The sequence below is a fragment of the Patella vulgata genome, chromosome 6 (assembly GCF_932274485.2).
Source record: "Patella vulgata chromosome 6, xgPatVulg1.2, whole genome shotgun sequence".
NCBI lineage: Eukaryota > Metazoa > Mollusca > Gastropoda > Patellidae > Patella > Patella vulgata.
In genome coordinates this window covers 61,858,103-61,884,053 of record NC_065884.2, presented here as the reverse complement: position 1 = coordinate 61,884,053, position 25,951 = coordinate 61,858,103, and the positions used below count along the sequence as shown (strand labels likewise).

The 25,951-nt window shown below is 37.3% G+C and overlaps 1 protein-coding gene across 4 annotated transcripts; it reads left to right on the top strand.

Annotated features, from left to right (window-relative positions):
• The first annotated feature begins 1,275 nt into the window (after positions 1-1,275).
• LOC126825644 (troponin T) lies at positions 1,276-25,951 on the top strand. Of its 4 annotated transcripts, XM_050555388.2 has the most exons (15): positions 1,276-1,425; positions 7,824-7,882; positions 8,559-8,570; positions 10,491-10,517; positions 11,878-11,904; positions 16,051-16,084; positions 16,462-16,578; positions 17,721-17,807; positions 18,534-18,677; positions 20,858-21,079; positions 21,812-21,852; positions 22,568-22,603; positions 23,214-23,250; positions 23,712-23,926; positions 24,802-25,951. In XM_050555388.2, exons 2-14 carry the CDS (start codon positions 7,863-7,865, stop codon positions 23,883-23,885), a joined length of 978 nt encoding a protein of 325 aa, XP_050411345.1. In that variant the 5' UTR covers positions 1,276-1,425; positions 7,824-7,862; the 3' UTR covers positions 23,886-23,926; positions 24,802-25,951. The 4 variants fall into 4 exon arrangements, with proteins under 4 accessions (XP_050411345.1, XP_050411346.1, XP_050411347.1 ...); XM_050555389.2 differs by lacking the exon at positions 10,491-10,517 and having other exon boundaries at positions 1,277-1,425; XM_050555390.2 differs by lacking the exons at positions 10,491-10,517; positions 11,878-11,904 and having other exon boundaries at positions 1,279-1,425.

Below are 25,951 nucleotides of genomic sequence, written 5' to 3'. Positions count from 1 at the left end.
TCTGACAAGGACAGCTGTCTAGTCGTTAGGATGGGACGAAAAACCGAGATCCCGTGTACACATTGGCGTGCACGTAAAAGATCCCTTGGCCGTAGCGCCGCTGCCCGGGCAAAATTTCCCTCATAGCACACTGTATGGCGTATGTCCGTCTTCATTAGCCCAGTTTAGGAGCAGAACAGTAGGACGTTAAACCCCATTTCATTTCATTTCTATGCTGGGTAGAGTTAAGGAGCAGAACAGTAGGACGTTATACCCCATTCATTTCATTTCATTTCTATGCTGGGTACAAGCCACGGTTGCTCGGTGAGTCTGGGTGTTCGATCTCGATTCGCAGATTGATTGAGAAAGTTCCCCAGGATTTTCCAGGCTGATTTCCCCTTTTTTATGGTACAGAACGGAGAGTCTGGCTAGGAAAAGCGCCTAGTCGTTCGGATGGGACGAAATTCCATTGACAGCACGTTAAAGGTCCCCTGTTAGTTGGAAATCGCAATAGGTAGGAAACCTGTACCAAGAATACCAACGGTTTTCAGAAGTAATATAGTGGCTACGACTTTAACGTCTTCTTCTTCTTGGTTGTTTTACTTGTTTAACGTCCGTTTAAATAATAATAATATCGTAGACAAAATGTGACGTCTTCTATAATAGTTATTACATGAACCCTGAATATCGGTCCATGGTTATTATATCGCAGACGGTTTTCACTAAATGAACCCAAAATCACGTGACTTAATTATCTACTTGTGATTGTGCACAATGTGTGGGCTGATTAAGTGGGCTGCTACCACTAAATTATGCTAATTAAAAATAATCCTTTCTAATTAAGACCAATAAATGTGCTCCCCTTGTCTTAGTTCTTTCTTAGATACATAGACCGTTAATCTAGATACGTAATATTACATAATAAATAACCCACAGCACGTGCTGTGGAATATTAACGATATATTTATCACATCTGCCTCAACAACTGACTTCTGCTAGAAACAAATTCCCCGGCGCGTGCTGTATATTTAGCTCGTGTTACTCACGTGCCTATAAAAGGAATGGCTCTGCTTATTCTTTTCACACTCCTTGTATATTTTCTGAGACTGTTCCATTTTGGCACCAAGGGTAAACTTTATTGGCCAACTTTCAAAACAATAAATTTCGAAAGTAGTTGATGACTTCTGAATTCAAAATTTTAGAACATTTATCGTTTATAGAATCTCCGCAGAACTTGTTACGGGTTTTATTTTAGAAACCGGGAATTATCTTATAGTTCCACTTTCGGTACCACTTGCATCCCCAATCAAAGGCATGAAATGTTCTGATTAATAGTAACGGTGGCAACAGGGCCGTTATCATCTGAAAACCCCGGCTGTTGCAGACGTCAAACTTTACGTACATTCCACTAACACACTCTGGCGGCCATCTTGTTTCGACTGAAAGGTAAGGAAATTAACTTCATGCATGAAAATTACAAAACAATTAAAATGAGTCGATTTGTATTATTACAAGTTGGAAAATAATTTTTAAAATAATAACTGTATTCACTTAATTTGGACGTATGCTTCAATGCGTCATGTACGGTCACGATATGGTACGTTTATTATATTTTGACCTTGTCGGTGATTTTCCTGTATGATAATATCATGTTTTCTTGGCATCTTCAAACAATAGTCCTAAATAATAAATTTAGTTCCGAACAATTGCGTCAAACACTCGGAAAGGTCAATGAATCCAAAGTAAATATACTTGTTATTATGATCTACATTTGATTTAGCTTTAGATAAAGGGATTACCCGGCCATTACCTTTTTTTTAACTAGAATATGATGATACGTGGTACATAGGAGTTATTTAGTGACAGGCACTGAATGGCTCTAATGGTCTAATGCATTGTTTATTTGTATTTTGTAAATTATCTTACTGTTATTTAATAAAAGCTACATTTGCTATAGAATCTGTGCGTTGCGATTCTGTAATATGAAATAAAGGCTATATTTTTTAGAATCTGTTCAGTTGCGAATCTGTAATATGTAATAAAGGCTATATTTGTTAGAATATGTACAGTTGCGAATCTGTAATATGTAATAAAGGCTCTATTTGTTATAGAATCTGTGCAGTTGCGAATCTGTAATAATCTATAGTTTTCTGCTTTAAGTAACAATAAAATATAGACTATAGTTTTCAACAACATAAGTCTGGATGCGGCAAAATATGACATTAAAGACGATCGGCACAGCGAGAACATCCCGGTCCGACGATTTGAACAATTTATTCCTCCCTTTTATAAGATGTGGCAATTTAAAGCGAAATTCTTTCAAAAACAAAAATATAGCCTACTTTTAACTCTATGTCAAAACAACTGAAGTATTATTACGGAAGTACAACAAAACTGTATTAGCCATATGTACTTAGAAGAGCTATAGGTAGTTTGGAAGCGTACATATGGCCTTGTGTATGACATCCACCGCTAACGTTAATGGAATTAAATTGTTAGTTATCTGGAATCCAGGGAAGGGCGTATCATATTCAACACTACGATGGTTTATACGACTCCAGTAAGATCTTGTTGTTCACGATTTAAAAAAAACAACTAAACAATTACCCCATTGTAATATTGCTAGGTGTTTCTGAAATTAAACTGGCATTTAGAGAGAGAGGGAGAGAGAGAGAGAGAGAGAAATGAGGTTTAACGTCCACTCGACACAAACTAGGTCATTTCGGGACTAACATATGGTTTAATTTTATTTCAATAATTCGCTTGCGCGTAGGGGTCTTTAGCAGTGGGAGGAAACCAGAGGACCCGGAGAAAACCCACGCGGTTGGATAGGCGACCCTACTCCTTGTCACGTACAACCAGGGATTCGAAACCACGCCAGTTGACTCAATGACAGGCCTTATGAAATGCTAACCATTCGACCCCCCCCCCCCCCCTGGCATTTTGATCTCTTGATCTATACCACGTTTTTTTTATTGTATATTAATTTACATATATATAGATTATTCCTGAAAAATATTTATTGCACACATAGAATATTCTCGTTGTTTACTTTTAGGTCCCGTGCTTTCTTTTAAAATGTAATAGTTTACTTTATTATCGTTACTAAGCCTTCAAAATTTGACTTGCCGAGGTATTGTTTTCAATGGTGTCGTGCACGAGATGAGTAGTACTGTTTTACAGAACAGCAGACATCACATATTATTGCTAATATAATATATTAATTTGGAATTAAGATTATGGATTAATTCATCTATTCTATGGTATCTGTATTCATTTATTATTTATTATCTTCATAGCCCAGTCGGTGCAGAAAAGTAGGACGTTAAACCCCATTTCATTTCAGTTTATTTATTATTTGTTCTATCTTTCATTTGATTTTGTACTGTTTGGACACGGTGTCACTATATCGTGTTGAAAGAATCTAGTTCTCCAAAATACCTTTATTCAAATGAACAGAACATTTAAAGCCGTTTAAAACCATTTTCTTATCCGAAGCAAACCATTTAGCTTATATTTATCTATGTCATTTCTTGAAGCACAGGGCCATGTTCTTGTGTGTACACTAGAACTACACTGTGTCTTTTGGACTACCATTATGTAACGAGGACGTGTTACAATATTATGATTATTATTAAACGGCTAACCAAACAATAATGATATAGGGATACAACAGGGCTGATAACTTAGACTATTTCTGTTCTTACTATTTCATGGCGACTTTTTACAATAATATGGTTGATGTACGCGTATAAAGTGACATGTGTCACATAATATGATTAACGGTAAATGACATACAGTTACAAAAGGATATATGTATCACATATAATTCCCGATAAAAGGCGTAAGCTTATAAAGCAAAATGCATCACATAATATGGTTGACGTTAAAAGACGTGCACTTATAAAGAAAGATGCATCACATGATTGGCGACATGTATCACATATGGTTGACGAAAAAGACCTACGCTTATAAAGCGACATGTATCACATATGATTGACGATAAAGATGTACGCTTATAAAGCGACATGTATCACATATTATTGACGGTAAAGATGTACGCTTATAAAGCGACATGTATCACATATTATTGACGGTAAAGATGTACGCTTATAAAGCGACATGTATCACATAGGATTGGCGATAAAGATGTACGCTTATAAAGCGACATGTATCACATCTGATTGACGATAAAGATGTACGCTTATAAAACGACATAATATGGTTGACGCTGAAAGTGATAAATATTACATATATTTTCTATAGTTTATAGCCCAGAAGCCAATAAACGTGTAAAGGTATTCAAGGCTGTTATCATTCGACCAATATACTATAGATATAAATGTCAGAAGTTAAAGTAGAGCTTGTAGGATATTGGCCAGTAGCCAGGTTAAAATGCCGGTCAGCTCTTCTTTCATTCAAATAAAACACATATAACCTTTCTTATAGCCTACCGTGTAATGTATCCGTCTCACATATTCATCCAAGACAATTTATTATATATATATAGAATGTACGTGGGTAGGAGATAGATTAGGGTTTTAACGTTTTGTCTAGGTACTATATTTACTGTCAAAATATTTATCCCAGATATAGGACTTGTACCACCTGTATGCGTTCGTTCGTTACTGGAGTTTTATCTCCACTTCCAACTAGGGTTTTATCGCAGACAAGACCTGTATACCGGAAACAGTCGTTTCAATAGGCGATTCGTTGGAAGTCCATGAAAAATAGACCCAAACCCCCATAGCACATTACACAATGTTTACCCGCCTTCATTAGTCTGTTGGTGCAGAACAGCAGGACGTTAAACCCCATTTCATTTTGTCTCCAATATGACATAAACATCTTCATGGTGGTTTAGTGAGTAAGATGTTGTATTACCTTGACCGAGAAAGTTCATCGAGATCTTCCGGTCTGTTTCCCTTGTCAGTGGCGCAGGACTAAGGGCCTGGTTTGGCTTCTCCGCTTGTACGTGACAAGGAGAAGGGTTCTTCGGTTTCCCCCCCCCTCCGCTGAAGACCCCTCCCTACACTCAGGCGAATTATTAAAATCAATAATTGAACCATTTTTGTGTCGAGTGGACGTTAAACCCCATTTATCTCTCTCTCCAACAATGCGTTTAATACCACGTATGTGTTAATACATTTGGAGATCGGTACAGATAAGCCAGAAGTTGGAACAACATCAAATTTATGAATGTTAGAAATAACAGACAACAATATTGACACCCGATGTTGATTGTTTTATGATTATTCGGGGTGGTTTTGCCAGACCTTGGAAGTGCCTGACGTATATTCATTATACCTACATGTATACAGTGCTTTATCATGCAACGAATTGTAATTGCTGATGGAGCAAATTTATGACGATATCTGTAGTCTTACCTACATGTATACAGTGCTTTATCATGCAACGAATTGTAATTGCTGATGGAGCAAATTTATGACGATATCTGTAGTCTTACCTACATGTATACAGTGCTTTATCATGCAACGAATTGTAATTGCTGATGGAGCAAATTTATGACGATATCTGTAGTCTTACCTACATGTATACAGTGCTTTATCATGCAACGAATTGTAATTGCTGATGGAACAAATTTATGACGATATCTGTAGTCTTACCTACATGTATACAGTGCTTTATCATGCAACGAATTGTAATTGCTGGTGGAGCAAATTTATAACGATATCTGTAGTCTTAATAGACCGACAAAGTATGCTACAGATTCCATGTTCCAGGTGGCAATACACATCGTATTATTACCTGGATATTCAGCAGAATAAAAAAGGGCAAATTAATGATAATCACTTATCAACCGTGCAATCAGTTGTGATCGCATTGTATTATGTCTGGCGTAGACAAATTATACAGTCGGAAACATTTCACAAGCTAGCTTTCAGAAAGATTGCTGCTACTGCTGTCATGGCAACCTTGCTACTGTAGCTATTATCAAAGTCAGACTTCTTTGACAATGTCACAAAGTTGAAATTCTTGAAAACAAAAAGTTTATTGATATCAAATATTATAGTTAAATGGTTGTCCAAGAATTATTAATGGCAGTTGATGAACGTTAACACTTAACACTAGATCTGGCTAGGGGGATTGGATGGCCGAATGGTTACCACGTGCGCGCTGTATCATACGGTCTGTCATTGAGTCAACTGCCGTGGTTTCAATTACCCGGTTATACGTGACAAGGAGTAGGGCCGCCTGTCCAATCTCGTGGGTTTTCTCCGGGTCCTCCGGTTTCCACCCATTGCTAAAGACCCCTACGAGCAAGCAAATTATTGAAATAAAATTGAACCATGTTAGTCCCGAAACGACATAGTTTGTGTCGAGTGGACGTTAGTCTCTATCTCTCTCACTCTCTCCTCCCTCTTATCTGGCTGGAATTTGTCGACACCTGGGAAGTGTATAGGTAATGAAATGGGGTTTAACGTTCTCCTCATGAAGAATCGTATACGTCATGAAGTGTGCTATGTGATTAGTTTTACGCCTATCGTATTTTAACTGCCAAGGTTTGTGTTTACTTCACTTTAAGGTGTACAGGGGTGGGTGGACTTCAAGTACTTGGCAAATCTCTGAAAACGATGTTGTTCTGTTAACTGTTTTTGTTTATTTATTTTTGTACGTATGTATGTATAATCAGTTTGGGTATGTTTATGACATTTTATGCGCACATTACACACACAATCGCCAGCATAGTGTGGTATTTAGGTTAGTATACCCTTGTATTCTAATAGAACCGACTGAATGGTATAGTGTTTTATTCGCGTATAGTTTTCTAACATAGGCCAGTAATGACTATGTTGCGTGGGACTGGGATAAGATGTTTATCGGTATAATCCAGTTACCTTTTCTTATACTCAGTACGTGATGTGTATCTGTAACATATGTTTCTACCTACATCTCGTGCAGCTCGTGTTACAACATGCGAACCACGTACTGGCCGGGTCAGTGTAACCCAATATTCTAACATAAATATTATATGTGGATAAAAGGCCGTGGATGAAGTGTCTGAATCCATGAGCGGCCATATTGCTATAAATGAAATGAAAAGAAATGAAATGGAGGTTAACATCATACTTGTCTGCACCAACTGGGATAATGAAAACGAAATATGAAATGAAATGGGGTTTAACGTCCTACTGCTCTGCTCCGACTGAGCTAATGAAGACGTGTGTAGGTTATGTCATACAGTGTGCTGTTAGGGAAATTGTGCCCTATTCTTATATAGAATTCCAACTGCCAAGGGATCTTTTACGTGCACCACAGACAAAAAGGTGAAACCACGCAGGAAAATCCCGATGAACTTTCTCGGCCAACACAGGGAGCGAACCCGCGACCTCCAGACTAGTGAGCCAGCGTCTTACCCACTTAATACCCGATAAACTAAACCAGAGCTGTAAATAAAATTAAATGAAATGGGGTTGAACGTCCTAAAGTTCTGCACCGACTGGCCTGATGCTATGAGGCCAAGCCCTATTCTCATTTCGGATTCCGTCCCATCCTAACGATTGCCACCACCAAGCCCTATTCCCATTTCGGATTCCGTCCCATCCTAAGGATTGCCACAGAGCCGTTCTCCATCACTGACAACGGGAAACCACGCTGGAAAATCACGAGGAGCCTTCTCGGCCAGCCCTGGGGGCGAACCCAGGGCCTGGTTATTGAGCCAGCGTCTTACCCGCTGCCTCTAAATCTCCGCAAAGCGTGAAAAACGGAAGAAATCGCTATCGATTTATAGCTAGCGTTGTTGGTAAGGTATTATTTTTCCTTCTTTTCTATAACCATAATACATTATCAAATAATAATAAAACTGTTCTCTCTTGTTTCAGTTTTATAGAGTGTCGGGAACTGGTGAATAGACAAACAAAATGTCGGACGACGAATCTCGGTAAGTTATCTCCCCTTGCGCCTTTTATTGAAATTCCGAAACATTCCAATCTGATTAAAATAAGATCTATATTTCGTTTCGTTTTTTTATACTTTTGATGGCCTACACCATGTAGTAAAGACAAGTAAAACGAAATTTTGAACTATAAAAAAACGAAACGAAATAGGATCTATGTTTTAATCAGATTGGAAACATTTAATAATATAAAATGAAATATAATATAATATCTCTTACAAACAAATAAGCAGCGTTCATGCAGGGGAATTGTGTGTGTCTTTCTTCTATTAACTATATTTTAAAATAATATTTCTTCATTGTATAATTTCATTAAAATGCATGAATAATCTAATTTTGTTTAAACTTTCTTTTCAATTATTTCATATGTTTAAAATCATGTTTACTCAATGTTGAATTTGCATATTGATGTCAAAGGAACAGTTTACTCATAATATTAAAGATGTGTTTTATTGCATCAAACTATGACGTTTATTGGAATCCATCATGGATAAGGGTAACGCCCCTTAAAGTGACAATATAAGGTCAATATGGGCTGACACTGGGTTCTTTTTTACTGTGTGAAGTGTTCCTTTCAAGTTAAATTCTTGTTTTGTTGTGTTTGTCCTTTTGTGTACCACGTTATAATTATATGTGTTTATCTTTTCATTGAACTTTATAGCGATGCCGAGCAGTAAGTATTGCCACCCATATACGCTATATTCTTTCGTACACCCGCATGGTTGTAAGCGTATAAGCACCGGGGGATTTTATAATAAATATGTTACGATAAGATTGGTTTGAATAGAAGACACTCTCAATCTGGTTAAACAACGGGTGGGTTAAAGTTATGGGCCCTTGACAAGCAAAATCAATATGGTGTAGTATTTGATATGCAATATGTATTATATTCAAGCCTGGAAATAAGACACCTACCACAATATCAAGCACTTTCTTATTCTACAGGGGTTTTTTTTAGTTATGTTTCTAATACCTGACCGGCCCAAAGTCCAAAATGCCTGATAGTTTGTAAGGTACAGCAAATATCATTATATTCAGGCCTGATTATAGTCATTATCTTCCTTAAGAACCCAATTCGTAGCCACGCGATCATATTCCTGAAATCAAGCGAATACTAGTTTGACCAGATTGAGAGCTCGTCATCTGTTGTAATCATAGACCAATATAAAACTCAATATTTTAGATAAAAGTCAATATGTATCAAAAACTAACAATTCCAAAATGGCGTCTTTTAGGTTTGAATTTTGGCGCCAAAAATGAACAATCACATTCTTTAATTGCCAAACAACAAAATAATTCAAAAAGTATATTGATATCTCCTTAGAATCTGTAAAATATGACTAGGTGTCCAAATAGAACCCATGATCACACTCTTCCAGAATTTACAATTATCTTTATATTGAACAAAGTTTCAATAAATTTAAACTACAACTCAGACGCCATTTTTGTGAATGTGATATCTGTCATTGAACGGTATAGCCGTATATACAATCGTCTGAAATTGATATTCTTCCTAGATAATGTGCTTACGGGATCCAAAGGGTGATGAATGGAGAATCAAAAACAGTATCCTTGTTCAGTCTAGATCAAAACCATTCTAGATATCGTTTAAGCATTGTATCTCCCAATTTAATCAAAAAATGTTTTATTCCGTTTCGTTCTATGTCACAGAGTCATTATGACGTATTTAAATATTGTGTTTCACTGGTTATTCTATTCTAGAGACAATATTTTAGCCTCGAAGGACCAGTCTGTTTTTGTCTTATGTATACGTGTGTTCATTACTAATCTCTTTATGTCGTAGTGGTCAGAATACAACCAAACTAATCTGGTTTCTTTTAAATAAATGACATCCATTTGAAGAGCTCTTTTCCAACATGTAGCCAGTTGTGTCCTGCATAAGTATGCCACAAATTATTATCCTAAAATCTTTGATGTACATTATGATCAACGGAATCAGCAATGGCTGAGTATCATTTTGCAAAAGAGCTCTTTGTGTATATATCATCTGATATTGCAACAATACAATCTATTACGAAAAAGGTTAAGCTTATTATTTTTTCAATAACACTAACAACTACTTAGCATGAAAATATAACTTTTAGAGGTTAATTCCAGTAATCTGTGGTTAATCCACTAGTAACATCAATGCTGATTGGTTAATCAAATATCTGACGTCATAGGGTCATAAGTCGGTTTTTTGACCCCTGACGTGACCTATAGCTATAACTTGTCTGATCTTCATGTAGTTTAGGCCATCGAAATTATAAAAAAACGAAACGAAACGAAATATAGATCTGTATTTTAATCAGATTGATTTTTTGTCAATAACACTAACAACTACTTAGCATGAAAATATAATTTATAGAGGTTAATTCCAGTAATCTTATGAAAGTAATCAGTTTTATATTTTAAAAAGAGTACATCCATTTCGAAACACGGTTCTAGTCCGGGTAACAACACTTGGTTAAAAGATACTAACATGCCTTCATTAAGATAGTGCATCAGTAAAAGTGAAAGTATAAAAACTGCCTCTTGAAAATAATACTAACAATATACTAACTCCTATGTTTAAATTAACTTATTTTAACAGGGAACAGGAAGAGGAGTCATCTGCTCCGTAAGTTAAACGTGGTTCGCTGTTGCACCAAACCCCCTCGGAAAGCCATATGATTTCTTAATCCATATTGTGTTCCTCCTATATATATCCCTCACAACTGACCGAAACCCGTTTGTCACTGTGAACACATGTAATTATGCCCATAGGTCCTTTTTTATATCACACTGGAGAGTCTCCTATTTTCCTATTTTCATCCGAGCTGTTTGCATGTTGATGAATTATTGATATTACAGTGAGAAAACAAAGCAAGTCCAGTAATTACTTGATATATAGATACTTATCATTCAATCGAATTTGAACAATTTTTAAAGATTACTTGCGGAGTTATGGCCCTTAGTTGGGCAAACTAAGACATGGACTACACTTATTTGACATTAACCATATCTTATGATTGTTCCTAGAGGTATGCCCTCCGTAACATCTACTTGGAAATTTCCTGGATTTAGTAAACTTGTGTGCATGTGTATTGATACCCAACAGTTAAGAGCAACGTGGAAGTTTTATGTCCCATTGGTTTCCAGAGACAGCAACACTATGATATCTTTAAAATTTCAATTCAAAATAAAAACTAAATGTCGGTTTGAATTCAACTAGACTGTCTCAGAGCTACTGGCAATGTATTTTTTGCGTTGCTTGGTAACCCTTCGTCTATATTCCTGTCGCACCACCACCCCACCACCCCCGACTCCAACGCTGTAAGAACATTATATCCCTCGACGAATGCAGATGGTTATATCCCGAATACACATTTTGGGTGGTTTTAGCACTTATTTAGACTATTACCTCTGATTTTCAACATTATTTAAAACCACTCTTAAATGCACCCTAATTCACTAAACCGCATTAAATTTACTTTCACCCAATAACTAACCTCTCTAAATCCACCCCTTCTACTTAAGTTGAATTAAAAACTTTCTTTTATCTCCTTTTTATAAATTATTTATTTTGATCATTAATTATTAAAATTTATAGAGAAAATTTGTCTTTCACCCAATAACTACCTGCCTAAATCCACCCTTTCTCCCTTTCTACTTCTGTTGAATTAAAAACTCTCTTTTTTCTCCTTTTTTTAAAATTATGTATATTCATCATTAATTATTAAAATTTATAGAAAAAATGACAATCTCTAATTGTATATATAATTAGATTACAAATATATTAACGGCATTTTATTATTTCTAAAGCATCTTATTAATTAGTTAATTTTTATTATTTAATTATATTGTTAACGAATAGTAGACATTTAAACATAACAGTCATATTCTACTTTCATTTTGTCTACTTCATTAACCAATAATAATTGTTGTTGCTTTTTGTACTGTCTCATATTTCAATGCTTTATTTTAATTCTGCTACCCAGTGCTCCTGTTGAACGCCAAGTGGAATCGTAAGTGTCATTGGCTGTGTAATTCATTTGTTTTCTTATGATTGGCTCGATCGATAACCAATCAAATCCGTTAAATGGCATCATGAAACTACCCGTATGAGTTCTGACTCTCGCCTGAAGTCGATAGTTAAAATGTTATCATTTTAGACATTAAATAAACCATTTCCAAATAATATATGTTTTATAATGTCATATTAGCGGCTTTGTTGGTCTGTGTTTCATCCCTTGGGCTGGGGTAAACGTACACGAGGAAATACAAAATATTATGTTTTTAAAACTCGAAGTGTTGAGTATAAAATTCACATGTCGAAACGGGTGTCGAAACAGCTGATTGTAGAAACAGCAGATTGTCTGTAGAAACAGTTGATTGTCTGAAGAAACAGTAGATTGTCTGTAGAAACAGTTACCATAATTCTACTGTACGAAACAACGGTTTCTAAAATTATTGTCTCTATAAACATTTAATATGGTTACTGTATATAGCAACGGTTACTATGGTGATTGTGTATATGAGTAATTACTATGGTTACTGTAAGTAGCAACTGTAACCATGGCGTTCGTGTGTGTACATTATTACTATGATTACTGTAACTAGCGACGGTAACTATGGCGATTGTGTAGATACACTATTACTATGGTTACTGTAACTAGCTACGGTAACTATGGTGATTGTGCATTTATAATAATTAGTATGGCTACGGTAACTATGGTTCTTGAATATAGACAAAATTGCTACAGTTACTATATGTGACAATAGATACTGTCATTGGCCCCGGGTACACGTTGGCGTGCACATAAAAGAACCAATGACTGTTGGAATACGTATTAAGAACAGGCCGTAGAGCCTTTCCCTTATAGCATGTTGTATGACGTACGCCCGTCCTCATTTGCCCAGTCGGTGCTGAAAAGTGGAACGTTGAACCCCATTGCAATTCATTTCTCTCTCTAAAATGAGTTGCTATGACAACCATCTGTAGGAAAAGTCATCAACCAGAAACAGTGTTAGTTATGACTGGTAACCCGAGTCTTCTGTGCACAGTTACGTTTACTCTTCATTTTTCTTTGCATGAATGTATAATTGTTGTTTGTCAGTCAATTCAATCAATGATCCAATGCAAATAACAAGACGTTATATCCCATGATTACTAATGAAATCGATGCTTTTGGTGTTGTTATTAACATAACTTTTGTTAACGGAACCACACCCATCCACTCGGCACATCCAACTTCAGTGTAATGATGGTTTTCATACTGCCTTTATGGTCTTTAGGAAGAGGAAAGCAAGGTATTTGGCACTGTCATCGGCGCGGCAATGGTGTATTTGAAATTGAATTGTTCTGTAGCGAATATATGATGTGTGCAAACTATGTTATTTATCAGTAAACGTTGGTATTTTTGTTAGGCATCAGGAAACCACTAGATCCTTCAGTCAGTAAGTAAAGGGATATGTCATTTCTTGGCTCCGCCCACTGATTTAATTATAATGGGCAGACCTTAAGATTTTTGGCATGTCGATCCGTATTTCATTCAATTTAAATTAAATACGAACAATTATCTAGGAACTTTATGTTAATATTTTAGATTTTCATGTATTCATTGCGGGTTCAATTAAAATTTTTAGAGTAAGCAAATTCTATGTTAGTATTTTAGATATTCACTTATTCATTGGGTTGAAATATAAGTATAGATTATTCTGTGCAAAAGAAAACCTCTACAAAAAGAAGAAAAATTGAATGAAGTACGTTGTTAGTGATTAGAAGATTTTGGAAATTGCAATGAAATTAGAAACAGAAAAAAACAACGAAAAACGAAATAGATGTCTTTGGGCTGTTTTATTATTATTTATTGAATATTTGCAAATTTTACTGGCAATGTCGTTTTTGGGGAAATGCCTATTAGTGAATGGCAATATATTGAATAAATCCTTAGTGTATTCCTTAGTTTCATCAGCATGTTTAACATTTAAATATGGTTGTATGTGGCCAGCCATGTCCGTCCGTGCTCTGTGAGGTGCCGTTGTGGCTCAATGGGTAAGTCTCTAACTCATTAACCAGAAGGTGTCCCTGGGGCTGGCAAGGACAGTATCCAGTCCTCCGGATGGGACGAAAAACCGAAGTCCAGTGTGCACATTGGCGTACACGTAACAGAACCCATGACAGTTGGAATTCGAAATGCGAGTTGGTCGCAGCGCCGGTAACGGTCCAGCAAAATTCCCCCTATAGTATGTCTGTCTTCCTTAGCCCAATCAGTGCAGAAAAAGTAGGACGTTAAACCCCATTTCGTTTCATTCCATCTCCGTCATCTGGGGGGCACTCAAGAGACAAAAGCTATCATCTGTCTGGCTTTAGCTTTGTATTTGCTCGGGTGCCTGAATTTTGTTTCCCTAATTGACAATGAACCATGCGCAATTCTTATGTCCATGAGACGAAAAGGCCAATTGATTTGTTGTTTATTGTGGCAAAATATACAAAAAAGCCTGTATTTGAATCCTACTGTTCGATATGTAGCCGGGCCGCATTTAAGTCGCCATGATTATGGGAAGGATTGAATAAGGTGTGCATACTTTCAGATCCAAGCATATTCTATAAAAATATCGTAGAGGTCACATTGTATACACGGTGCTTACATTGTTTTTATATCTGGAACGGCATGTTCCTGAAGCAACGATCGCGAGTTTTACACCATCTAACTTGATAAGATGTACGTAGTTAAGGCGAGATTAAGCCTTCTATTGAAGATGCTGGAACGAGGGATTGGATGGCCGAATGGTTAGCGCGTGCACGCTGTATCATAAGGTCTGTCATTGAGTAAACTGGGGTGGTTTCGATTCCCCGCTTGTACGTGACAAGGAGTAGGGTCGCCTGTCCAACCTCGTGGGTTTTCTCCGGGTCCCCGGTTTCCTCCCACTGCTAAAGACCTCTACGCGCAAGTGAATTATTGAAATAAAATTGAACGATATGTTAGTCCCAAAATGACCTAGTTTGTGTCATATATATAAATATATATATCTGAAACGCCTAAATACGGGAATTCTTGAGACATATTCCGTTAACCCCTGTGTTAAATGTGGCCCAGATTGCGATCATTATGCTTCTGTGTCAGTTTGATACGCCCACATAGAAATGTGATCCTATATTGTCGTCGCCTTCATTAGTCTGTCCGTCGGTTTGCGTTTTACTTTGTTGAACTTTGTGAACGTTCTGTTATGTAAGCCATTTTTAAATTAGTAAAACGAAGAAGCCTATCGAATTTAACAATTTTCATTGTTTTAGTTATGGCTCTGCTTTCCCTTTGTAGAACGCCGTGAAGACTCTAATGACAAAAGTATTAATCCGATCTGAATTATGTCTATATATAAATAAGTAAGAAGCCTATCGAATTTCAACAAATTCTGTTAATTACTTCTTGGGTTTTGGCCGTTGTTTTAGTTTCGAACGACAAAAGTGATCATCCAATCTATATTAAATTGATATCAGTTTCGTGTAAATGCTCCCATTACCTACAAAAATTAAATATGCGACACCCCTTGTCGACTGCACGCACGATTTAGCTGCTGTGTGCGTATGTTTCGTTGCCTGGTAACCTATCGTTGCTTGTTTTCCATAGAAGTGTTTTATAATGGTTGTCCAGTTTAATTTTAGTAGTGTTTTTTCAAAATGTTCATTAGTTTCCTTCGCTACACAAGGGAGGCCATCGAAAGCTAAAACAAAAAACGAAACAACGTGCCTAATCAGTAGCTAAATGTATTGATATCTTATCCCCTTTCTCTGTTGTAAATTGTATAAAGTTGGATTCCATTATTAATTAATTAACTAACTAATTAATCTAATTAATTATATATTCCATACATCTAACTAAGTCAATGTACATAAACTAATATAACTGTGAATTATGTTATATTTCAGCATCATACCCTGAGGCACTCGGCCTTTCGTTTGGTTTCGATTAGAGGAAATATAATATTTCAGCATTTTATATGTATGCTAATCACTCGATAGGCATGGAAAACAAAAACGGAATTTATAAAATGCTGATATATACGTGGACGAATTTCCCATTGCAATACCTAGTGATGGTTGCATAAATCCAAAACATTTGATTTAATTGTTTAATATTATGTGATAACAGATCTTTTAATGATTTCAGCGGCGACTCTAATGAAGCCAAAAAGGCTATGGAGGTAAGAAGGGGTATATTTAAATCAATTGATAAACAAAAACACATAAACAACTGGTCTACCCAGAGGCGCGCAGAAGAGGGGGTTGGGGGTCCATTTCCAGAGGCATTCAATTAAGGTGTTTGAAACTCTAATAATTCCAGTGCCATGAAAAAGAAAATACAGAGATGCCGCCCATATGTTCATGCCTCATTGCGATTGGGACACTCACTGATTAGATATTTGGCCAGGTGCAAACGTAATATCTCTGGAGGAGCAGTAGTTATTACACGTATCTTTAAAAACGCCCGTGAACTCGGAACATCGCAAACCTTCTTACTACTGTAATTCTTCGTCAGTTAGATTAAAATTATATGATTTTCTGCTTATATCGCCTCTAGGAAGCCGAACGTAGGAAGAAGGAGAGGATGGCAGAAGAATTGGCTGAGTACGAGGAGATGAGAAGAGCTGAGCGAGAGAAAGAACTGGAAGAACTAGAAGCTCTTAGAATTAAAAGGGTGAGAGAATAACTTCATTAAAAAGGCATTTTGTCTCTTTTTGTTTGTAATCGACATTTTGTGATCGATGATCGACATTTTGACAAATTGCGGTTTTCTTAAAGATATATTCCCTCACAGTATGTGGAGAAAGATCTCCGGGATTTTCCAGCTCGTCAGTGATGCGGGACGAACGAAACCCCGATGGTCTGTGTGCACATTGGCATGCACGTAAATGAATCTTTGACAGTTTGAATTCGGTATTAGAGGAAAAACTTACCCCATTGCACACTGTATGGTGTATGGCCATCTTCATTAGTCAAGTCAGTGCAGAAAAGTAGGCTATAGTGTGCTCCATGTAGCTACACTCACAACTTTATGTATCTTTCAGAAGCATCATACTCATTTCCCATTCATAGCTTGTTACATGTCTTGTTTTTACGCTGCATAAGAGGATCTCGCTGGCTAAGTGGGTAAGACGCTGGCTCGCTAGCCTGGAGGTCGGGTGTTCGATCCCTGCATTGGCCGAGAAAGTTCATCCAGATTTTCCGGCGTGGTTCCCCTTGTCAGTGATGCAGGATGGAGGGCCTGACAAGGACAGCTGTCTTGTCATTCTGATGAGACGAAAAACCGAGGTCCAGTGTACACATTGGCGTGCACGTAAAAGATCCCTTGACATTTGGAATTCGATATAAGAGAAGGCTGTAGTGCCGCTGTCCGGGCAAAATTTCCCCTCATAGCACACTGTATGGGGTATCCCCGTCTTCATTAGCCCAGTTCGGAGCAGAACAGTAGGACGTTAAAACCCATTTCATTTCATTTCTATATCTGAAAGCCGCGGTGGCTCAATGTGTAATGTACTGGCTCGCTATCCAGCGTTTCCGGTGTTGGCCGAGAATGTTCTCCTACATTTTGGAGCATGGTTTCCCCTTGTCAGTGGTGAAGGTGTGAAGACCTGGCTAGGACAGCTACTTGTTGAAATTCGGTATAAGAGTAGGTCACAGAGCCGCTGTCCACCCTTCCCCCATAGCGCACGCCCGTCTTCATTATCCCGGTGGGTTTCGAAATGTAGGACGTTAAACCCCGTTTCATTTTGTATATATCTGTAAATGTTCATTGCCATATTATTATGTTGTTTATTGGTGGTCTGAATCCTGTTCTAGGAAGAACGTAAAGCAGAGAGAATAAAGGAAGAAGCCAAACAAAAAGAATTAAGAGAAATTGAAGACAAAAGACAAAGAGCTGAACAGGTAAATAAAGACGTGGTATTGTTCCTTTCACACCCCAAAATCAAAGATGGCAACAATGTTTTGATACTTTGATTCTCTTAAACTTGGTAGAGTACAATATGTTAGCTTTATATCTATTGCTAGAGAATGAAATATCAAAATAAGGATTTATCCTGGTGGTCTGGGGTAGATTAAGTGAATGTCATAATTTATACTCGCAGTATAGCCAGTATACCCTGGTTGAATCTGAGCTGGCATTAAACACAATTTCATTTCATACCACCACCACCACCACCCCTCCCCCATCCACCCCACAGGACCGGATTGACACCTGTAGATACCTTACGCGTGGTGGCCGCTGATTTAACATACATGTAATATATAAAGGGCGGGGCTGTCATCCCTGGCCAAGGTTTGCCTTTTGTTTTTTGCATCATATCTAAACCACCCGTATAATATAAAGTTTGTCATTATCAGATTAGGAAAGGGTACAGATCAAAATCTGAAACTGAAAACTGCAAACCGCATAGCCCATTTAAGAGGTGTCGACATAATTCGGGGAACAAAAGTGCTCTAAACCACTGGCTGGCCCCTTTCATATACCCTTGCTGCCTAAACCACATAGATATTTTGCGTAATGGTTACAAAACCGTCATTAGTCGTATATTGCGCAAACACTTTGCTTACCTGAAATCATAGCAGAATATGTATAGTACAAACTAGAAATATTTGTTTCTTGTTTCCCAGGAAGAAAGAAAAAGAAAGAAGTTGGAGGAAGAACAGAAAAAGAAAGAAGAAAGAGAAAAAAAACGAAAGGAAGCGGAAGCTAGAATGGCCATTGCTAAAGGTCAACGAAACTTTGTCATCACAAAACGTGAAGGAGAAGGCGTGGTATGTTTTCATTTTATAGTTTCATGTCGCAAGAACATGTAGCTATATTATTAAGTACTGTAAAACCATCAATTAATGTTAGGAAGACAGGTATACCTTAAATGCGATCTACTAAACATTGCATTAATTTCAATACATATATCTATTCTGTAACATAAATAATCAAGGGTGGTTACTTTCACAAGTAAATAAGCATGTTGTCCTTAAAAATGGCTCCCCTAAAACAATAAACTAATCGCCGATCATTGATAAACCATTCGGCCACCCAACTCCCAGTTCTTTTTTCGAATAAAAATCTCTAACATCAATCCAGCCATGTCGTAAAGTTACACAGTTTGTCTAGTTAAATGAAACCTGGTAGCGGTTCAGTGACTATTAGTATCACTAGAGCAAATCTCCCGTCAAAAGTCAAAACCTAGTAACTCACTTTTTTTTTTATCAAAATATAGTCAGTCCAAATTTGTAGTTGCTAGGGCATGTGCTTCCTGTTATTGTACTAGATATTCCAATCTTTTGATTTTGTAAGCAGTTACACCCATGACACAACCTAGAAACTTCCTTCATTTGCCTAGTATCCCACAGAAAAACCTAGTAACTCAACAGTCAAATCAATGGATAAGCTGGGGTTTAATATTCATTCATTACGTTTTCCTTTGTTTTCTCAAAATAAGAAAAACGTGAGTTACTAGGTGTTGTCTTTTGACGGGAGAAATGTTTATATTCAAAAGTATAACAAAAGTCCTCAGACGGGGAACTTTGGCCATGGGTCATTTTAAACTTATAAAGCAACTAATGAATAGTATACTGATCTCTCTGGATTGCCCCATCCAACCGCGTGGGTTTTCTCCGGGTGCTCCGGTTTCCTCCGACTGCTTTCCTCTTGTCAGTGATGCAGGACGGAGGGCCTGACAAGGACAGCTGTCTAGTCCTTCGGATGAGACGAAAAACCGAGGCCCCGTGTATACATTAGAATGCACGTAAAAGATCTCTTGGCAGTTGGAATTCGATATAAGAGTAGGCGATAGTGCCGCTGCCCGGGCAAAATTTTCCTCATAGCACACTGTATGGCGTATGCCCGACTTCATTAGCCCAGGTTAGGAGCAGAACAGTAGGACGTTAAACCCCATTTCATTTCATTTCATTTCCTCCCACTGCTAAAGACCCCTACGCGCAAGCGAATTATTGAAACAAAATTGAACCATATATTCGTCTCTTTTTTTTTTACCCCTCCTTTCTGCTCTCCCCCTTGTGTCAGTTTCAGATGGTCCCTGGTGTGTGATTACCGTTTGGCGCATGCGTAGTTGTAGGAGTCACCTCACACCGTTACAGACGCAGTGTGCATTGACTCCTCGTGATAGGATTTCCCCTAAGATTTTCTTACGGTCAAATCAATTTCTAGATATTATCTACCGATATTTACAGTGCTAAGTACAATTCTATTCTTTCTTTTCACGGAACTGTTGAAGTGAATTAATTGATAATTTCAAGCCAATCATCAATTTGTATGGTTTCCACTGATCGTACGTGTGTAGAACGACTAATCACTAAAAAAAAACAACGGCAACAAATCACGAACGACAGAAGTATCAATTTCAAGCCAATCAACTTAGATCCGTTGATCGTGTAACTACTGATCACTAAAACAACAGCTAATCATGATAACAAGTATTTTTATTAATGACAAAACTCTAATCAAGTACACTTTATACTTTTTCCTGTACTGACCAGTGATCAGGAACCAACTCACACCGCAGGAAGTAGATATAGTTTCGTTGTTAATGCAAACATCAGTTTCAGACATGCGCAAGTGCCCAGGAGAAAACACACACCGGGAGTCAACTCAAACTGTCACAGAACTACACTCCACAACCGCCGTCTCAATCCTGAGATTTTCTTTTACTTTGGCCTCCACAAAAACACCTGGGGCCTGTTTCACGAAATTTTAACTAAGATAAAATCCAAATTTTAGTAATTTGATTGGATAATATTAGATTGGTTTTAGTGCTTAGCCAATCAAAATTGAAGTATCTACTAAAATTTGGATTTTATCTTTAGTTAAAATTTTGTGAAACAGGGCCTTGGCCAAGTGTTGAATGCACGTGCATGGTCGCTTATATTAGTAGTCAAAGGGAGACAATCCAGAGAGTGAACAATATACACGTTAATTGCTCTATTTTCAGGACCTTGAAAACTTACATCAAGAAGAACCCATGCAAAAGACCAGAGAAGAAATCGAGGAGGAGAAACGTAACGTGCTGGCTACAAGAATCCAACCATTGAATATTGAAAATGCCAACCAACAGGTTTTAACGGAGAAAGCCAAGGCTTTACATGCAAAACTACGACAACTGGAAGGTGATAAGTATGATCTGGAACAACGATACAAGAGACAGCAATATGACGTGAGTATAAATACGCCAATGGGGGTGTTGTCGTCGCCTCTGTGAGGCAATCACCCCCGCCTATCAATCTGATTAAACTACAGATCTATATTTCGTTTCGTTTAATTATACTTTCGATGTCCTCCACTACATGAAGATCTGACCGGTTGTAGTCAGATGTCGCATCAGGTGTCGTTTAATTATACTTTCGATGTCCTCCACTACATGAAGATCTGACCGGTTGTAGTCAGATGTCGCATCAGGTGTCATATTAGCGGTTTTTGACCATATGATGTCAGACATTTTATAACTAATAAGCGTTGATCTTTCTAGTGGAATACCCACAGTACCACACGCAAAGAACTCGCCACAACAGACTGTTTCATTGGCTAATCCCTCACATCAACCAGAACGCGGGTTATAAAACAACTCTTTCGGATCCTAGTGAAGTAAAGACAAGTAAAACGAAATTTTGAACTATAAAATAAAAAAACGAAACGAAATAGGACCTGTGTTTAATCAGATTGCCCGCCTATCACCCCACAAGCTCTTGTTCTATGTTTCTTAAATTTGTATGCGTTGTTAATATTACTATGACCACAGAGACGCCTATTGAATTTCACCGTTTTTCTTTGATTTCGCCACTTTTGATATTTATCGCCCCTGATCACTGTGTATAATCTCCCACAATCCATAATATTGGAATATGTGACATTTGAATAAAAATTTACATTTTCTTCTACATTTTAACAGTTGATCGAATTGGCAGAAAGATCTCGTCAAATGAACAAAGGGTAAGTTTTGCATGATCTTTAACAATCTATAGTTCGTTATAAGAGTTTGACCCGGTAACAAGTTTGAATCGACCCGGTTACGTATCCAGTTTGTTTTCAAATTGAACTTATTGTGAAGCAGTCGAATTGATTCGTCATGCTGCTTCATTTTTTATTTGCATGTCTTTATTATACACTCTTCTAGGCGACTAGGAGCCCGTTCCCTGTCATTCCTGTAGACATTATCCCTGAGTTCGAAAAGGTGTTTCTTAGGCTTCGGCAGAATTCGAACCCTGGACATATAGTCGAGAGTCCAGGACCCTAATCCCCAAACAAACATATTGAGCCAAACCTCGATATCGGTGAATCTCGAGAAGAGATTTCATCTTAAGGTGTTTGATATTATAACGACTTGAATCTATAAGCCTAACAAAAATAAGTCTCATTGTGTCTCACAGTGTACGTAGTGGGTGCCGCACACAAGACAGGGTATACTTACTCTTTTCAAATTACCCGAATACATATGTTATTGTGGCGTGGCGCGTTTCCTGAGCAACTGAAAATAGTCCACTAACATTGTCACCTTGTATTCATGGGCTTTAAGGATAAATGTTCAATACGGTCGATGGTACTATATGTTATTGGAATAACCGTATCGTTATTCTCCCTTTTGTTCTTGCTCTAATAACAAAAATTCTATGAACCAAGTTAATATACTGTATTTTCTATTTTTCAGAAAGAGCAAGCGATCTGCTGTCCAGGTTGACGAATCGTAAGTGTTCAGATCTCTATACTTAATAATTTTAAATTATGGATATTCTTTTCAAAATGTGAAGCCGGCTTTGAGTTTTGGCGTTTTTAGCCATACTAATAGTAATAATTTATTTTTGATAAAGGGATTCACATTAAAACAAAATCTCAAACGTTGAAAACATAACCTATTAAACTTGACAAATTTACTTTAATGTACTAAAAATGGAAAGCGCTAGATCGGCAACGGTCCTACATATTTTAGCACATATGACGTCATATGAGGATTGTGGGTTAGGGTATGAGTTAGGATCTGCAAATTTCGAGATGTAATCAGGGCTAGCACTAACCCTAACCCTGGACCAAGCCAAACCCTTACCCTAACCCTAACGCACAATTCACACATAACGTCATGCATATGTGCAGGACCGTTTCCGATCTACCGTTCTCCATGAAAAATAGGAAAAGCAGCTATAATGAATGGTTATATGATAGAGATTGGGAAAATGAATGAGTCTTACTTCATTCGGCTGTATAGTCCAGACTTGGTTCTTGAATATCTTAAATAAATATTTTGTTATACTTTTGTATTCCCCCTCAATTAAATTAAATAAATGTTTGTGTTCTTTCAGATTCGATCGATTGTCAGACAAATATACCAGTGCTCCAGTAAGTTTCTAATTTAATTAACGGCACAAATACCTAGATTACTCACATACAATCTCATAAATCAGCAGTATTTATAAAATAAATGATGTGTTGCGATTAAAATCCCATTTCGACATCTTGGCTAGAATATTATTTTTTTCACAGTTTAATCTACTCGAAATATGTACTCGGATCGATTATTTAATGTTTAATTAAGAAAACAAAATCAAAATACCAACCCTAGATAAATTCCCGTCTTGGATTCCATGGGTTCATCAATTTTGTTCGCAAACAACAAAATGTCGACGGGTTTATTACATAGCGAACAGAATATATCAATGAAATTTCATTTCAGCATATCTTTGTAAATACTGTACAGAATTGAAATATTTTTGAATTGATATTCATATTAGAGGGTCAACTGTTGACTGTTGACTCAACGTTTGAGGAGACGATAATTTCACTTTATTTTGCTCTTTCAGCCAAAAATTCTTCTCTGCAGTAAATATGAACGTTTAACTGATCGTCGTACATTCGGAGAACGGGCTACATTATTCGAGGAATTGTGTAAAGAACCACCACCACCAGAGATAAAAAGAGTCCGCCCCGCAGGCGGAGGTGGTGATGAAGAGGGGGAAGAGGGGGAGGAGGAGTAATATGTGACCCGTTTTAAGTTGTACTATTTCCTAGAATAATGGTGAGTACGCAACTCAATCGACATTCATTAAAAATGAAATAGGGTTTAACGTTCTACATTTGTGCACCGACTGGGCGAATGAAGACGGGCATGTGCCTTGCAGTATGTATGGAAGTGAAATGTCTTCGGTCATAGAAATTCGGGCAATCATTGCATTTCCATCCATTCCATTGACCAAATTTTGAATATTAGGAGTCAAAAGAAAATGAAATGAATGGACTGGGCTAATGAAGACGGGATTAAGTCATACAGTAAGCTATGAGGGACACTTTGCCCGGACAGAGGCGCTACGGTATTCTTTTATTTCGAATTCCAAATGTCAAGGGTTCTTTTACGTGCACGCTATTGTTCTGCACTACTGACAAGGGGAACCAAATTTAAAGAAGAATCTAAGTGACTGATTTTCCAATGGATCAGTATGACACCTGTATGTCCAGTCGGTGAAATTCGGGCAAAAATTGCGAAATTCCGGCACTGAAACCTGTGCCCCTCCCCGCGAAATCCGAAAACATTGGTCTGTTAGCTGCATCTTCTGCACATGCTTTTCTGGGGCACAATGAATACCCCCTCCAATCCAATGCCTTCCGGTTCAAAACTCTCAAGTGGGGTTGGGTAGTGGAATGGTTAACGCACTGGATCAGAAGGTCTGTAATTGAGCCAAGTGGGGTGGTTTCGATTCCCCACTTGTACGTTTTCTCCGGGTCGTCTGCTTTCGTCCTAATGCTAAAGACCCCTACGCACAAGCGAATTATTGAAATAAAATTGAACCATATTATTATGTTAGTTCCGAAATGACCTAGTTTGTGTCGAGTGGGCGTTAAACCCAATATCTCTCTCTCTGTCAAAACCCTCAATGTTTTGTTTTTTCTTTATAGAATCCAGACTACTGTTTGTCAAGATGACCAAATTGTATAATATTTCATCCTGTACTGGAGGCGTGCTACCATAGCAACCATATCCCATTACATAGAAGACAGTTCCTCGAACCGGAAGTAATATTAGTGCGAAACGGAAGTCATCGTTGTTGTGCAGAAGATTTCTGATCTATAAAATATCTAGTATATCTGAAAAAAAAACTTTCGATTTTAATTTGGACATTTTCTTGTTTTCTGATTAAAATTTTAGTGATTTCCTCCAGTTTTCGGTCATTTGTTTGAAATATTTTGTGCCATTATAAAATACCCATTCTGTTTGTCCAGGAGTAGTCGTAGCCTTGATTGTGCAAGGCTTTTTAAAGACAATAAAATACTTAATGAGACTGCTTGCATCTCGAGCAACCAGCCGGCTAGTTTAGCTGTATAATATATGTATTTGTGTTAGTTCAATGAGTTATATATTTATTTACTTACTTATTCATATAGATTGAAAGAGTGTCAGAGTTTATTTTGATAACCGTCCAAATTATTGCCCCGGGTAACCTATTTGACGATGCTGGTACCTTTACATTCTAAATCTGTATGAATAATCAAATTGAATTCGACTACACCGAATGGATCAATCAACATCTAAATCCATTCAGATACCATCGTGAATTTCTACCATCTAAATAAATCGCACTTATTCAGATTTCATAAATGTAAAGATTCCCATTTCATTGTCAGGATTATCTACCTTAAGAAGTGTGAATTATGGACGAGGAGAGGGGATCCTTTAGGGACGCGTTTCACTACCCAAATAAACACAAGTTCTTTCACTTTTTCAGAGAAGATAAACAATACCTTGGTGGACCCCCGAATACCTAATTATCAAAACTTCCTTTAAATGGCTTTAATATTTTGTGTATGTTATTATTAACAGTGTTTCCTCATCAACTTGGTTTCGTATGAACTGTGGTGCAATAACAAAGTCATCTTTATCATTTAGAAATTAAATAGCTCTATGTGTGAACCTTGTTCAGTTACTCTATCTTCCAACGAGTCTATTTATCAGATTATAATTACGTGTGAAATAAATAAAATAAAATAAAAGTATCTAGGATAATCGAGGCTATTGTAGGCACGATTATCTTAGGTAGATTAAAATGGA